This window comes from Phacochoerus africanus, chromosome 8 (genome assembly GCF_016906955.1).
Source record: "Phacochoerus africanus isolate WHEZ1 chromosome 8, ROS_Pafr_v1, whole genome shotgun sequence".
NCBI classification, from domain to species: domain Eukaryota; kingdom Metazoa; phylum Chordata; class Mammalia; order Artiodactyla; family Suidae; genus Phacochoerus; species Phacochoerus africanus.
Window position 1 is genome coordinate 144,930,127 of NC_062551.1, and position 17,650 is coordinate 144,947,776.

The following is a 17,650-nucleotide window of genomic DNA, read 5'->3' on the forward strand; positions in this document are numbered from 1 at the left end:
GCATCTTTGACTGCATCACAACCCATGGCAACACCTACTGAGCAAGGCCAGGTATCGAACCCAAGTCCTCATGGATCCTAGTTGGGTTCGTTAACCACTGAGCCACTACAGGAATTCCTGAAATGTGCTTTTAAATAAAGACTGAGCAAAGGAGTTGAGGATACTGGAACTAGAAGGTTCCCAGCTTTTCAATCTCAACTTTCTTAATGCTATCTAGCCTTGGTTTCCTCATGTATAAATTATAATCTCTCTACATCTTCCTAATCCAATCATCTGTCCATCAGAGATGATTGGATTAGGAAGATGTGGTATATATACACAATGGAATACTACTCAGCCATAGAAAAGAACAAAATAATGCCATTAGCAGCAACATGGATGGAACTAGAGATTCTCATACTGAGTGAAGTAAGTCAGAAAGAGAAAGAGGGAGTTCCTGTCGTGGCGCAGTGGTTAACGAATCCGACTAGGAACCATGAGGTTGCGGGTTCAGTCCCTGCCCTTGCTCAGTGGGTTAATGACCGGCATTGCCTGAGCTGTGGTGTAGGTTGCAGACACGGCTCGGATCCCACGTTGCTGTGGCTCTGGGTAGGCGGGTGCTACAGCTCCGCTTTGACCCCTAGCCTGGGAACCTCCATATGCCATGGGAGCGGCCCAAGAAATAGCTAAAAAGACAAAAAATTAAAAAAAAAAAAGAAAGAAAAAGACAAATACCATATGATATCACTCATATCTGGTATCTAATATACAGTGCGAATGAACCTTTCCACAGAAAAGAAAATCATGGACTTGGAGAATAGACTTGTGGTTGCCCAGGGGGAGGGGGAGGGAGTGGAAGGGATTGGCAGCTTGCAGTTGATGGATGCAAACTATTGCTTTTGGAATGGATTAACAATGAGATCCTGCTGTGTAGCACTGAGAACTATGTCTACATACTTACATCACAACACAACAAGGGGGGGAAAAGTATGTATACATGTATGTGTAACTGGGTCCCCATGCTGTACAGTGGAAAAAAGAAAAGTGTATTGGGGGAAATAACAATAAAAAATAAATAAATAAATTATAATCTCCTCTACAAAATAGGGAGGTTGTGAGGGTTAAATAAGATAATGTATCTAAAAACAGTCAGCACTGAAGAAAGTGTGCCAGCCAATGTGAGCTTACTGAAATCATCTTTAATAATAAAACCAGGAATAACTGGCACTAGAATTTCCAAATAGAAGATGATGCACACTTGGTGCTCCGTGGCTGAACTTTAGCTTTAGGACTAGGATGTAGCTGTAAAAGGCTCAAGGTAATTACTTTTAGGAATTTATCTTAAGGAAAAAAACAACTATCATGCAAAAGTTTAGCCAACATGTTGTCCATGGCAGTATAGTTTATAACGGTGAAAAAATGAAAACCATCATAAGGGACTAATTAAAGAAATTAATTACAAACAATATTGTGGATTAAATTAATAGAGATATTTAACCTATACTGTAGTTGTTTATAGGCAAGTTCTAGAATACCTGAGGAAAAGAAGGTTAACTCTTGTCAAATCCCACTGGTGAACATGGAGATATCTACATAATTCTCCACAGTTTTCTACATTTTTTGTAAAACTTTTTTTTTTTTTTGTTTGTTGTTATTGTTGTTGTTGTTGTTGCTATTTCTTGGGCCGCTCCCACGGCATATGGAGGTTCCCAGGCTAGGGCTCTAATCGGAGCTGTAGCCACCGGCCTACGCCAGAGCCACAGCAACCGGGATCCGAGCCGTCTGCAACCACACCACAGCTCACGGCAACGCCGGATCCTTAACCCACTGAGCAAGGGCAGGGACCGAACCCGCAACCTCATGGTTCCTAGTCGGATTCGTTAACCACTGCACCATGATGGGAACTCCATTTTTTGTAAAACTCTTTAAACAAAAAAAATTAATTCCAAAACACTGTATATAGCAGAATGCTTTAGTTCACTGTGCTTCTCACAATATATGACTCATCACCCTGTATTATAATCTTTGTTTCTTTCCCTCTTACCTGGGAGATCGAAAGACATCTAGGATGGCAAGTACATTCCTTGTCTGTCTTATTCTCCCTAACCCTTAGGACAATGCTTGAACATAAGAAGGTCCCAATAAATATTTGTGAAAAGACATACCCCCCATGTGGAAATAAGACTGGAGGACCATACAACACAACAGCAGCCTTATTTATCTTTGCGTGTCTCAGGCAGTAGACTCTGGATAGTTCTTATTTTCTTTATCATGATCTTCAGGAACTTTAGGGAATTCCTTTCAGATCTCGACTTCATTTGATTAGGTCAGCACAAATTAGTTATTTATTTGTAAAGCCATTATAGGATTTTTTTTTTGTCTTTTGTCTTTTTTGTCTTTTTGTCTGTTGTTGTTGTTGTTGTTGCTATTTCTTGGGCCGCTCCCGCGGCATATGGAGGTTCCCAGGCTAGGGGTTGAATCGGAGCTGTAGCCACCGGCCTACGCCAGAGTCACAGCAACGTGGGATCCGAGCCGCGTCTGCAACCTACACCACAGCTCACGGCAACGCCAGATCGTTAACCCACTGAGCAAGGGCAGGGACCGAACCCGAAACCTCATGGTTCCTAGTCGGATTCGTTAACCACTGCGCCACGACGGGAACTCCATTATAGGAGTTTTTAATTCTTTTTTTTTTTTTGTCTTTTTAGGGCTGCAGGTGTGGTATGTGAAAATTCCCAGGCTAGGGGTCGAATCGGAGCTACAGCTGCCGGCCTACACCACAGCCACAGCAATGTCAGATCTGAGCCATGTCTGCGACCTAAACTGCAGCTTATGGCCACACCAGATCCTCAACCCATTGAGCGAGGCCAGGGATCAAACCCATGTCCTCATGGATACTAGGTGGGTTTGTTACTGCTGAACCACAATAGGAACTCCCAGATTTCTTATTCTTTACCTATATCGTCCAGGTGAACTTGCAGTTGTTTTGACTTTTCCATGCCCAGCACATTTGTAGCTTGGACCCAAACCAAATACTTCTTGCTGCCTTGCAATGAATCAGTGGAGATGTTAATATAACTTGAAGTGAGATATTCTTGCTCTTCTTCTGTCTCTAAACTTAAAAAAGAAAACATTATGATCTTCAGTTAGGTTCAGTTTGAATTACATTATCATTTTTTTTTTTTGGTGCTACCTTTGAGCCGGCTGCTTTCTCTTTTTTTTTGCTTTTTTTGGGCCGCTCCCGAGGCACATGGAGGTTCCCAGGCTAGGGGTTGAATCAGAGCTGCAGCCACCAGCCTACACCAGAGCCACAGCAACGTGGGATCCGAGCCGCGTCTGCAACCTACACCACAGCTCACGGCAACGCCAGATCGTTAACCCACTGAGCAAGGGCAGGGACCGAACCCGCAACCTTATGGTTCCTAGTCAGATTCGTTAACCACTGCGCCACGATGGGAACTCCTGAGCCTGCTTTTAGAATAACCTTTTGCTTAAAAATGAATCAAAAGTCGTTTTCGTTTTTAGAATTTTTTTTTTAAACCATATCCTTGATATACAGAAGTTCCCTGGGCCAGGGATCAACTTACATACAGCAGTGACAACACTGGAGCCTTAACCACTAGGCCACCAGGGAACTCCTAGAATTCTTTAAAACCAAAGTCGAGACCACCCAGGGCCACGGTATGGTGTCCATGGGTACTAGGAACTTTTGCCTTGATTCACCCCTCTCCTATTAAGATAAAAAAATTTAAAGTTCCCATTCTGGCTCCATGGTTAATGAACCTGACTAGTATGCATGAGGGTGTGGGTTTGATCCCTGGCCTTGCTCAGTGGGTTAAGGATCTGGTGTTGCCATGAGCTGTGGTGTAGGTCGCAGATGTAGCTCGGATCTGACATTTCTGTGGCTGTGGCACAGGCCGGCGGCTATAGTTTTGATTAGACCCTTTAGCCTGAGAACCTCCATCTGCCATGGGTGTGACCCTAAAAAGGACAGAAGACAAAAAAAATTATACGTGTGTAGATGTGTTTATGTATATATATGTTTACAAACATACATTCATACAGATTATGTTTTATAACTTGATATAAAAGGAAATATATTAATATTAAAACATTTTCTATTAAATATATTAATATTAAAACATTACATATTAAAACATTTTCTTTGACTTAATGGTTCATTTTTTTCTTGTGATTTTTAAATGAAAGTAAATATTTTTGTAGACTCCTGAAAGTAGGGCAGGCCCTGGCTTCTGTGCCTAGAATGCCTATTGGGAAAGTCAGCTCTGGATATCACTTGAATTAAATGAGCTCCCTCTGGGAAGGAGTGTTGTAGAGGGGTTCAGTGTGGGGGGCGGGGGGCTTTGTATTAAGTTATGCTAACTTCATGCTACTTAAGAATTCAAATGTGAAGATAAAAGAATGGCAACTATGTGTAAGTAGTAAGTAGGGCATCTTTGAATATTTTCCAGTTAGAGAAAACCGCATACATGTTCTTAATTGGTTTGTGGCTAATTCTTTTATCACACATATTGAGACCACAAGTCAAAATGGAAATGTATTCTCAAACCAACTTTAACCATAGTTAGTAGGTAGTTTAATCCGTCTTTTAAAATCTACCCTCATGTTAGCACCTAGACCACAAAGCATTATTTTAGACGAAGAATCCAATCATAATCACTACTACTACATAGGACCACTTTTGTATACAACTGTATCTTCTAAAGTTTTAAAATTTCTTGTTTCTGTTTCTTTTTTTCCTGGGCTAAGTAAAACATAACAGATTCTTTGTTGAAGGGAGTCAGCATGATTTCTATTTTTCTGGTTTCCCTTGCACCTAGACCTAGTTACAGTTAACAGATTTTCAGTAAACTTCTGATTTATGGTGATACTGGTGAATAGTATCTTTTTAATTTAGTCATTTCATTCAACAAATATTTTTTTAACACCCACTCTTTCCAAGCACTGCTTTAGATACAGAGGCTACAACAGTGCACAAAACAGGTAAGTAACTATCCTTGTGGAAAAAAACATTCTGGGGAAAAGGACAATGTAAATAATTAATAGGCTGGGAAAAGAGGAAGACCGGAAGAACTGTAAGAAAAGAGAAGGGGGCGTAAGCGGGTAGGGTGTGGGGGGGACCGGGAGGGGGAGGAGGGGGAGAGGGAGGGGGAGGGGAGGGAGGTAGGGGAGGGGAGGGGGAGGGAGGGGGAGGGAGTGAGGAGGGAGGGGAGGGAGGGAGGGAGGGAGAGAGGAGGGGGGAGGGAAGGAAGGGAGGGGAAGGAAGGAAGGGAGGGGAGGTAAGTGATAGATTGGCGGGTAATGGAAGTCGAACGGAAGGAAGACTAAGAGGAATGTAATTAATGAATGGAATTGAATATTTATTACTTTGTATTTCGTTTCTTTCTTTCTTTCTTTCTTTCTTTCTTCTTTCTTTCTTTTCTTTCTTTCAGAAATGGTGAAGACCTGTCTGAGAATCTGAGAAGGTAACACCAGAGCCATAAAGCATCAAGTCTTGTGGTTCTCTGGAGGAAGAGCATTCTAGGTGATATGCAAAGGCCCTGAGGCAGGACCTTGCCTGTCCTATTCAAGAGCAGTAAGGAGGCCATCGAGGCTTGGTGGACTGAGGGAAATGGAAAGGGATGAGACGCGATCAGAGAGTTCTGGAGGAGGGTGAGATTTAGAAGACATTGTAAGACCACAGAGGGCCCTTGAAAGACTCTGGTCTGGATCTCTGAATGAAATGGGATATTTCGAGCAGAGGAGCGACCTAATCTGATGTCCATCTTGAAAAGCATTACTCTGGCAACTTGTGAATACTAGAGGGCACAGGTGGAGGCTGGAGCAGCAGTTTACTAACCCAGGTGAGAGATGGTATGGCTGGGACCCAGGAGTGAGATTAGATCAGCTTTTTAAAGACGTGTCTAATAGGTTTTGCTGATCAGTTGAATGGGGGGTGTGATAGAGAGAAATCCAGGGGGATTCCAATGCCTTTAACCTGAATACTACAAAGGATGGAGTTACCACTTACTGAGATAAGGAATACAAATCTGGGGAGGGGACACTGGGTATAAACGGTTTTGAAAATGTTAGCTCGAAATACTTTTTGGCCATCTAAGAGGAAATATTGAGTAAGATGATAAAGATGCTAAGATAAATGGTGGCTTCAGTTCAGGAGAGATATCTGAACTGGAGATGCAAAGTAGGGAGTTTTACACCATAGGTTTGGATGAGATTTTTTAGGTAATGAGTGTTGATGAAGATAATAAGAGGTCCTAGGATAGAGCCTGGGTCATTATAACTTGGCTGGAGTTAAGGGGAGTTGGCAAAAGAGACAGAAAAAGCATCCAGAGAGATGGGAGAAGAACCATGAGGGAGTGCTATCTTGAGAGCCAAAAGAAGAAAATAAAAAGCTAAGTTAAATGCTTCCAGTAGTAAATCCTCCTGGTAAGGAAGATAGGAACAGAGAATCAACCTTGGATCTGGCAAGGCAGCTGTCTTTAGCGACCCTGTTAAGACCTGGAAGTGGAAGGCAAAAACTTGATTAAAGAGAGGATGGAAAGAGAAGAAGTAGAGGCAGAAAGTACAAGCAATTCTTTGGAGGAGTTTGCCATAAGAAAGAGCAGAGAAATAGGGTGGTGGAAGAAGGGGACCAAGGGAAGATTGTATGTTCAAGGGGGCAGATATACAGCATCTTTGAAAGCTGAGGAGGGGATCCAGTAAAGACAGAAAAGGTGATGGATGATACAGAAGAAAGAGAGGACCGTTGTTGGAGGGATGTCTTCCAGGAGGCAGAGGGGTAAGATAGATATAGTACACAGTGGAGAGCTGGCCTCAGGGCAGTGGTGGCTCATCCACAGCAGTAGAACGGAAGACCAAGTATGTGGGTACAGATGTCGGTGTGTCAGCAGATGAGGGAAGTTGTGGTATTTCTCATTACTCCTATTTTCTCGGTGAAATAGGAAGCAGGTCATCAATTGAGAGTGAGGAGGGGGAGAAGTTGGAGACCGGACATGAGAGAAAGGGTAATGAAATAATTACCTGGTTGGCGGGGAAGTGACTTGGCCATGCAGTGTAGTAGGACTACTAGGTGGCTCTCTGGGCTCAGGTGAAGTGAGTGGTCATGCATATAAAATAATACCAAGTTGTAAGTTTGTGTTTGTCCCCAGCCACAATTACCTCTCCAAGCCCAGGTGCGGAATCAGCGAGGAGATGGATTTTAACATTGGCACTGATTATTGAGTCCTAAAAGAATTCCTGAAATATAGTATCATAGCCTTAAAAAATTTGGAATCATAGCTAAGAACTCTTTCTGGTTATTTTGAATATGCATATGGAGAGAGCGACGTGGCACAAACAAGCAGGCCTTATGAACCTGGCAGAGTAGGCAATTGATTTTAGGGGTCTAAAATGATACCTCATTAAACAACAAGGTCTTTCATAGTACCTGAAAATTCTACCACTGGTGTTATTCTAAACTCTTTATGAGTCTGTCATGCACAGAGATGTCTGTTTTAAATTTTTTTCTAGCATTTAACATAGTCCCTAGAAGACATGAAATGGTAAATATTTGTTAAATTGACTCAAGTGGAAGAGAATGGAACTATCATGCACTGGTTTTTATTCAACAAGTACTTACTGAGAAGAAGCTATTTCGAGAGCTTCTAGGATAAAGAAAGAGCAGGTTTACATGAAGCTATTGAGGGTAATGGGACAAGAGTAAGCAGATGTTTATTGGCAGAGGTTCATTTTTTCCCATCACCACCCGTTGGTACCTAGCAAAATACAAAGGGGTTGAGGAGGGTATGTGAGGAGCCATGCGCTCTGCTTGTGGGGTTATCACAAAGGTAGCGGGGAGAAAGAAGGCTCTTGAAGCAACACAGACATGACCCCTCTCCTTTACAAGTTCATCCTAACACCAGAGAGAGACCCTATTGGCCCCTCTGCTGCCATGGAGAGAGCACCACCCTTTTGCCACTGTGAAAACAAGTGGGTGGGCTGAGGTAAAAAGCCTCTCTGTCTGTGTGATTTTACTGGAAAACAGAACCACATGAGTTGGCAGTGAAACCTTGTAAATGCTGATCTCTACCTAACTGCCTGAGTGGAAAATACCCTAAAAACACAGGATCTTGAAGAGCCTTTCAAAATCTGATACCACCTAAACCACAAAATTCATTATAAGTCACCTTTTCCTGGGAGGAAAGGTCTTTTTAATCGTTAGTTAGAAAAATGGACTTCTCTAACTTTTCTCAATTCATGGGCATGTTTTTAATTAATTGTAAGAGGAACAGATGTTAACTTTCTTTTCCAAGTTGTGCCTTCAGGAGCTCTCTCACACACACAATGGAATATTACTCAGACATAAAAAAGAATGAAATTATGCCATTTGTAACAGTGGACCCAGAGGGTATTATGATTAGTGAGATAAGTCAGAGAAAGGCAAATACTCTGTTAGTTATATGTGGAATTTAAAAAATAAAACAGGAGCTCCCGTCATGGCACGGCAGAAATGAATCTGACTAGGAATGCTGAGGTTGCGGGTTTGATCCCTGGCCTTGCTCAGTGGGTTAAGGATCTGGCATTGCTGTGAGCTGTGGTGTAGGTCACAGACACGGCTTGGATCTGGCATTACTGTGGCTCTGGCGTAAGCCGGCAGCTGTAGCTTCGATTAGACCCCTAGCCTGGGAACCTCCATAGGCAGCGAGTGTGGCCTTAAAAAGACAAAAAAAAAAAAAAAAAAAAAAAAACGAACAAATGTGCATAACAAAACCAAACTCACAGTTGTAGAGAACAAACTAGTGGTTACTAGAGGGGAGAGGAGAGGCGTGAGGGGCAAGATAGGCGTATAGGATCAAGAGATACAAACTACTATGTATGAGATAAATAGTCAAAAATATATTATACATAGGGAAATATAGCCATTATTTTGCAATAACTTTAAATGGAGTATAACCTATAAAAATATTGAAGCACTGTGTTGTACAATTGAAACTAATATAATATTGTAAGTCAGTTATACTTTGATTAAAAATAGTATGATGATTCCTCAAAAGTTTAAACTGAGTTACCATATGACCCAGAACTTCTATTCCTAATTATATGCTCAAGAGAAATGAGAACTGATGTCTACATAACATCTTGTACAGGAATGTTAGTCGAATGTTACTCATAAGAGCCAGAAAAGGGAAGCCACCCAGATGTCCAGCAGCTAATGAATGGACAATTCAACGTGATATATCCATACAAAGGAACATTGTTGAGCCATAGAAAGGAATCAAGTACTGATACATACTACACTATGGATCAACCCCTGAAAAAGTTATGCCGAATGAAAGAAGCCAGTCACGAAAGACCATGAATTGTATGATTCCTTTTATACAAAATATCCAGAGTAGGCAAATCCAGAGGATGCCTAGGGCTGGGAGAGTTGAGGGGAGATGGAAAGTAATTGCTCATGGAGTCGGGGTTTCTTTCTGGCATGAAGAGAATGTTCTCATATTGTGGTGATGATTGCACAACTCTTCGAATGACCAAAATCATTGAATTGTATGCTTTAAATAAGGTGAATGATACAGTATGTGAATTGTACTCAATAAAACTGTTGTATGAAAAGAAAAAGAATTAACCAACCAACCAACCAACCAAGATCCGTGGGTCCATGAGATAGTGACAGTTGCAGGAGATGGCAAGGCACTAGGCCTTCTGTCAGTCTGGCTCTATTTAGCTTTTGTGTGAGCTTGAACTGTGTTTATGCCCACACGGCCCTCATTTTCACATTCCTGAAATTGCTCTGCAATGAGACCCTTGTCCTTGTGGCCTCTTTTCATCTCGAGAGGACTACTTTACCCCATAGGCAAGGAGGACAGATTGAGTCTCAGACACGTGTTAGAATCCTGGCTCCCTCATGTCTTAGCCAGTTGACTTTGGGGACGTAACGTAAGCTCTGTAAAATGGGAACAATTATAATAATCACTGCACAAAATTGAGCTGGGGATGGAAGATACAATGCACGTGAAGAAAGAGGACAGTGCTTAGCATATTGTATATTACTGGGCATCACAACCCATCCCTGATCTCAGGGTTTCCACCCTCCCTTTGATACCTCACTTTGGTACCTCTGCTTAGAGTGAAAGACGTGAGCCTCTTGCCCATGGCATGTGGCCAGTAACTCCAGGCTTAGTTAGCAATGTGTCCCTAAAATCTGTCTAGTTTTTATCCAGAATTTCTTGAATGGATAGGTGTTACTTTTTATGTTGCACCTCATCAAAATTATTCTGAGTGTTTAACAGGTGGAGAGAGAAAGATTGGAAGGTTATTCCCTTCCATAATGACAAGACCTGGATAGTAGCTCTCACGTGTGCCCTTCCACCTTGGCAGAAAAGACTAAATTAGAAAGAAGGCATTCAGGCCACCCCAGGTTCCACTCCTACTGCTCCCTCTCATTGCTGCATGGCCCCCAATGCATCATCTAACCTAGTTTAGCTTCAGTTGTCTGGTCTACAAAAATCAGAAAAATAATCATATGTAGCACACAAAGGGTATGGGGATTAAATGAGGTGGCACATATAAAGCTTTTGCCCCAGGCCTTGGCACACAGTAAGCATATACTAAATGCTTTTTTTAAAAGTCTGTGAAACTTTTGAGAATTACTAGGAAAAAGGGGTGCTTCAAATGCAGTTGACCCTTGAATGTCATGGTTTTGAACTGTGCAGGGACACTGATAGGTGGATTTTTTTCAGTAAATATATTGGAAATTTTGTGGAGATCTGCAATAATTTAAAAAAAAAAAACCTCACAGATGAACTGCATAGCCTAGAAATACTGAAAAAAATTAAGAAAAAGTTCAGTATGTCATAAATGCATAAAATATATGTTGATACTAGTAGATACTAGTCTATCCTTACATAGGTATACATGAGGTGAGTGATATTTGATGTAAAATTAGTAATATGTTAGTTTTCTTACTGTTTTATAACTTTTAAAGAGTTACATTACCATACAGCACGCCTGTTTTTCCTAATTCGAGAAACTGCACATTAGCCTATCATCACAGATGAGTGGTTTTTTTTTTTTAAAGTAGCAAAGTTTCCAATACTCTGTCATAAATATGACTGTAATACTGTATGCCATAAAAATTTTATAACGAGGAGTTCCCGTTGTGGCGCAGTGGTTAACGAATCCGACTAGGAACCATGAGATTGCAGGTTCGATCCCTGGCCTTGCTCAGTGGGTTAATGATCCGGCGTTGCCGTGGAGCTGTGGTGTGGGTCGCAGACACGGCTCAGATCCCGTGTTGCTGTGGCTCTGGCATAGGCCAGTGGCTACAGCTCCGATTAGACCCCTGGCCTAGGAACCTCCATATGCCACGGGAGCAGCTCAAGAAAAGGCAAAAAGACCAAAAAAAAAAAAAATTTATAACGAGTCATTCATTAGTGTATGAAGCTATCATATTGATTACACTAGGCTGCTGTGAAACAATCATATTGCTGCTGCTTCTATTAATGCATAAATTGTTATACCTGTAAACAAATATGAATTTCTTTTTTGTCACATTATCTGTTTATTTTTGAGGACTAATGTTAGTAATACTACAGTGTTTATGTCATATAAGACAATATTGATATAGATACTAACAGCTTGTAAACAGACAACATAAACTTACAGTATCAATAAATACAGTACGGTACTGTAAATGTATTTTCTCTTCCAATGATTTCCTTAATAACATATTCTTTTCCCTAGCTTATTCTTGTAAGAATATAGCATATAATACATATAACATACAAAATATTTTGGTCAACTCTTTATGTGATTGGTAAGGTTGCTGGTCAACAGCAGGCTAGTAGTAGTTAGGTTTTAGGGGAGTCAGAAGTTACATGTAGGGGTCAGCACCCCAACCCCTAGATTTTTCAAAGGTCCACTGTACAAATCAAAATAAAGGAATGATGGTCAGCCTACACAGACACCAAATTTAAGATTTGAGAGTCATTGTTAACAATTAATAGTTTCCATGAACTTAGTGCTAGCTATGGACCTGGCACATTGATACACACTGTAAAAGCTAAATTCCACTTACATCATTAGCATTAACTGTGCATTAGGTTCTAATTTTAAACCCATTTTAAAGATAAAGAAATGGCAGTTTGGGAAGGTTAAGTTGCCTGAACCCTAGAAGAAGGATAGAGCTGGGATTTGAGCAAAGATCCTCTTAAAATTGTGCTGTGCTATATCTGATTAGGCCCTTGCCGCACCTCCCCCGGCCCCCCCCGTCCCTGCCCCAGGTATCTCCAATGAGTAAAAAGGGTAGAAAGATTATGGAACACAGGGTGTTATTGCCCCACAGAGTGAAAAATGTTAATGACCTGAAGGGTTTTGGTAGCTTCCTTGATCAGAGTTAGAGAGTTGGGGGTAATAAGAACAGATTTTTTTTTTTCTTTGTCTATCTTTCTATCTTAAAATGGGTTTAAAAATAGAACCTAATGCCTCACCCGTGGCATATCAAGGTTCCTAGGCTAGGGGTCAAATCGGAGCTGTAGCCACTAGCTTACACCACAGCCGCAGCAACATGGGATCCCTAACCCACTGAGCAAGGCCAGGGATCGAACCCATGTCCTCATGGTTGCCATTCGGGTTCTTTGACTGCTGAGCAAGGATGGGAACTCCAAGAATGGAATTTTGGGTTTTTTTTTTTTTTTTTCTTTTTAGGGCCGCACCCACGGCATATGGAAGTTCCCAGACTAGGGGTCAAATCAGAGCTGCAGCTGCTGGCCTACACCACAGCAATGCAGGATCTGAGTCGTGCATGTCTGTGACCTACACTGCAGCTCATGGCAACACTGGATCCTGACCCACGGAGTGAGGCCAGGGATCGATCCCTCATCCTCACGGATGCTAGTGGGTTTATTACCGCTGAGCTGTGATGGGAACTCCATAAGGATGCACTTAATGTTTGAAGCTTATTTCCTGGATCCCTCTGGATGCACAACGTTGGCCAGACTGGAGTGGAATTATTCATGTTAAACCATCGAGGAAGGAACCTACCTCTTCACATACACCACATACTTTGTGTCTATGTAGGTGGGCTTCCCGGCATCCCAGGTACAAGTCATGTTGCCTGAATATTCATAAATGACACAGGTTACTTTGTCAGGGACATCTGGTGGATCTGCAACAAAATGTATCACTTAGGGGCCACCACAGAAACAAAGGTTTTTTTTAATAAAGTAAGTTAGTCCATAAACTTTCCATTTCATTTGTAAAACCAAGCCAGCTGGCACTCAGCACCTCCCCACTTCCATCCCTACCAGCCACCTTGCAATCCGCTTTGCCATCAAACACTGCTACTTTCCTTTGCATACTTGACTACATTCTCCCTTCCTTTGGGGACACGAAGGTGATCAAGTTCTTCCCATTCAAAAAAAAAAAAAAAATCCCTCCCCAAATTCTCTCGCTTCAGCTGCCAATGTATCTTTCTCCTTTTCTTCATAGCTTTTTAAACAGTTCATTGTACCATCTTTTCCTTCATCTTGCACTTACATTTAAACCCCAAACACTCAAGATGCAGGCTTGCAATTCCACCAAAACCACTGTTGCTAAGATCATTAATGACTTGGAGTTCCCGTCGTGGCACAGTGGTTAACGAATCCAACTAGGAACCATGAGGTTGCGGGCTCGGTCCCTGCCCTTGCTCAGTGGGTTAACGATCTGGCGTTGCCGTGAGCTGTGGTGTAAGTTGCAGACACGGCTCGGATCCCACATTGCTGTGGCTCTGGCGTAGGCCGGTGGCTACAGCTCCAATTAGACCCCCTAGCCTGGTGAACCTCCATATGCTGCAGGAAGCAGCCCTAGAAAAAAACAAAAAACAAACAAACAAAAGATCATTGATGACTTCTAATCCACAGATTCTGTGATGTCTTTGCAGTCATGACGGGGCTTGACCTCTACAGCATTTGCTGTTTTGGTCACTCTCACCTTGAAATCTCTCTGTCTTTTGGCTTTTGTGGAAGGCTTCTCCACAGTGTTTTTCTTCTACTCTGGCTGGCCACTATCTCCAACTCCAGCACCTATTCCAACACCTGCTTTACAAATTCATACATGCCATAGAGTATTATTCAGCCTCAAAAAGAAAGGGAATTCTGATACCTGGCTGTAATGGAGATGAATCCTTGATGACATTTTGCTAAATAAAATAAGCCAGACACAAAAGGGCAAGCACTATAGGATTCTGCTTATAGAAAGCACCTAGAACAGTAAGGTCACAGAGACTGAAAGTAGAATGCTGGTTGCCAAGGGCTGGGATGATGGGGGAAATGAGGAGTGGTTATTTAATGGGTACAGAGTTTCAGTTTTGCAAGATGAAAAAAAGTTCTGGAAATGAATGGTGCTGACAGTTGCATAATGGTGTGAGGGTGCATTTAATGCCACAGAACTGCACATTTAAGAATCACTAAAATGGTACATTTTCCTTCAATAAAAAAAGATTTAAAAATTTTTGGCATTTATTGAATTCCCTTTTTTTTTTTTGTCTTTTTTAGGCCTGCACCCACGGCACATGGAGGTTTCCCTGCTAGGGGCCTATTAGGAGCTGTAGCTGCCAGCCTATGCCACAGCCACAGCAATGCCAGATCCGAGCCACATCTGCAACCTACACCACAGCTCATGGCCATGCCGGATCCTCAACCCACTGAGTGAGGCCAGGGATTGAACCCACGTCCTCATGGAAGCTAGTTGGGTTCATTAACCATTGAGCCACCACGGGAACTCCTGGCATTCATCGAATTCAGTTTCAAGTTTCTCTTTCTTTCTCCCTCCTCCCACACCCTCAGCTCCTTCTGAGTGGCCATATTATGGAGAACATTGCTAGTTTTTATCTGCTACCATCTATCCCTTTGAGAACTGACTTCTTCCTCACTCCCAACCTCATCCCCACTCTAGTCTTATGCCAATGGCACTCAATCACACAGAAGTGTGCCCTTGACCTAGGCTGACTAATGGGAGTATTTCTCTTGGGAATGAACACATGACTCAGAAGGAACCAATCAGAATTATTCCAGGGACTCTTTCTGGAGCCACTGAAAAGGAGATGCTTTCTTCTCCCCGAAATCGCTGTCTGAGTAACAAGTGAGCTGTGAGTTGTTGATGGCCATTTGCTGTCATAATGAAACAGTCTATTTAAGATTGAAGCCAATACAGGGGAAAACAAAACGCAAGAGATGACAAAGATGAGAGCGTTCTGATGACATTGAACACTTTGAGCCTCTGAAGCCTATGAAACCCAACAACTATAGAACTGCATCTGGAATTTTCAGATGCATCATCCAATAATAAGATACCAAGAATCAAGATCAGAAAAGAAGTATGGAAATACCAAGTGCTTATTATATATTCAGTTTTCATGTGTGGCTCTCTCAGCTTGTGCCTATGTTTGCAGTACTTCCTGGGAAAGTTGACTACTCAGAAAATGACAAGAAAGGAGTTCCCGTCATGGCTCAGCAGAAACGAATTTGACTAGGATCCATGAGGATGCAGGTTCGATCCTTGGCCTCGCTCATTGGGTTAAGGATCTGGCATTGCCTTGAGCTGTGGTGTAGGTCACAGACGTGGCAAGGATCTGGTCCTTCTGAGGCTGTGGCGTAAGCCAGTGGCTATAGCTCTGACTTGACCCCTAGCCTGGGAACTTCCATATGCTGCAGGTGTGGCCCTAGAAAGACAAAAAGAAAAAAAAAAAAAAAAAGAAAGAAAATGACAGGAAAAAATGGAAGGATGGGGACGCAAAAATAATAAAATACAGGAGTTCTCTTCCTGGCTCAGCAGTTAATGAACCCGGCTAAGATCATGAAGACGCTGGTTTGATCCCTGGCCTCGTTCAGTGGGTTAAGAATCCTGAGTTGCCATGAGCTGTGGTGTAGGTGGCAGATGTAGCTTGGAGCCCACGTTGCTGTGGCTGTGGCTGTGGCTTAGGCCAGCAGCTGTAGATCGGATTTGACTCCTAGCCTGGGAACTTCTATATGCCATGGGTGTGACCCTAAAAAGCAAGAAAAAAAAAAAGGAATAAAATACAGACATTTATGCACCAGAAGTTACACTCAAGTATTTATTTTAAATATTAATATATTCCTGCACTTCACCTATAAATTATCTACCAAGAATATTACTTATAAAATAAGAAATATATGAAAAAAAATTTATCCAAGTCACAAAACAATGCTAGGTAACATTTAGGTCTATCAAATTGACAAGGATTTTGAAAAATGGTAATTCGCAGTGTTGGCATGGACTCAGGGAAATCCTCTAACGCATTGCTGGTGGGAATGCAAATTGGCACAATCTTTATGGAAAGCACTTTAGATAGCACAGTCTTTAAAACTTCAACCCAGCAATTTTACGTCTAGGAATGCGTCTTTACTCAAATGTTCATAGATATATAAAAATACTTGGCTAAAAGGATTTGCCTCTTAAAGTGTCGTTCATAATAATGGAAGATTTAGAAACAACCTTAATACCCCAAAATACCCTCCTAAAATATATCCAAGAACAAAGTTGTAGAAGACAATCTAAGTATCTGGCCTTTGGAAGGTACTAGAAATATGTTTAATTAAGTAAGCACTGGCCATATGATGAAGGGTAAAAAATAGGTTACAAAACAGAATAGTATTCTGTTATCATTTGAGAGACAGATGGTTAGGGGTGGTGTCCAGAGAGGGGAGAGAGAAAGACGAGAGAGAGAGACACTCAGAGAAAGACGGGAGCTTGAAAGACATTTTAAATTATTAAAGAGAGAGTCTGTTAGTAGTGAGATCACAGGATCATAGAAATGGTATGTATTTTTGTTGTCGTTGGTCCAAACTTTTTAAAAAACCTTCTGCGTGAATGCAATTTGATTTTACAATTAAAAATGTATTTTCAAACCAAAGTGCTTTAAAATATTTTGGTGCGTTGTAGCATTAAGTTGAAATGGGGAGAAAGTGGACTGCAAGTAAGATAAATCTTTAAGTTTTATTTGCGCCTTAAAGGAGGTAGGTGTAGAAACATAAATTTAAGTCATTTTGGATATTGATTGAGTTGGTGTCCCTCGTTAATTACAGTGATTTGTATTGAAGTTATTTCTCCCTCTGGTTTCAGATAGTGTCCTTGATTTAGCCATCATAAAAGACAGCCGTCATCAATATTTGGGGCTGTGTTATTCCACAGTATTTTCTCTGAAGTGAGTGCTCAGGGTTCTGTCTAGTAACTAATTCACTTTGAAAAGATCAAATAGATTATATACATACATGCAAACAAATGCAATATGTGTAAATGTGAAGCTGTGTAAAGGTGGGACTAGGAGTATGGTTAAGAAGTTGGTATTGTTAGATCTCATTGCCAGCTTATTCAGTGTTCACAGACAAAAACCTGCTGTGCAGCCAGATGTCACAATACCACATGCTCTCCTACTGATTGCACCCCTCCCCTGAGGGTGGCGGGGTCCCAGGTTTCTTGTTAATTCAGAATCCAGCCGAGGGTCAGGTTCTACGGGGAGCTTCCTGAAGGCAGAGTGGGTGCTCCCCCTCCTCTCTGAATCCTATCATTTAACACATTTTTGGTGGATACCAATCACTCTTTGAAGTGCATTTCATGACTCCATTAATAAAATGATTATGAGAAGAATTTAAAATAAAGAGAGAAACAGTGC

At 41.7% G+C, this 17,650-nt stretch overlaps 2 protein-coding genes across 2 annotated transcripts in view; one reads left to right on the forward strand and one right to left on the reverse strand.

Moving 5' to 3' along the window:
* C8H1orf141 (chromosome 8 C1orf141 homolog) overlaps positions 1-17,650 on the forward strand; it is a 185,593-nt gene that overhangs the window by 54,595 nt on the left and 113,348 nt on the right. The window lies entirely within an intron of this gene.
* Positions 1-17,650, reverse strand: part of IL23R (interleukin 23 receptor) — a 64,207-nt gene that overhangs the window by 37,750 nt on the left and 8,807 nt on the right. Inside the window, exons 4-5 of the mRNA XM_047788723.1 lie at positions 13,021-13,144; positions 2,936-3,096 (exon numbers count right to left, since the gene is read on the reverse strand). Of these exons, the coding sequence (XP_047644679.1) occupies positions 2,936-3,096; positions 13,021-13,144 (285 nt within the window). The remainder of the gene's footprint in view (positions 1-2,935; positions 3,097-13,020; positions 13,145-17,650) is intronic.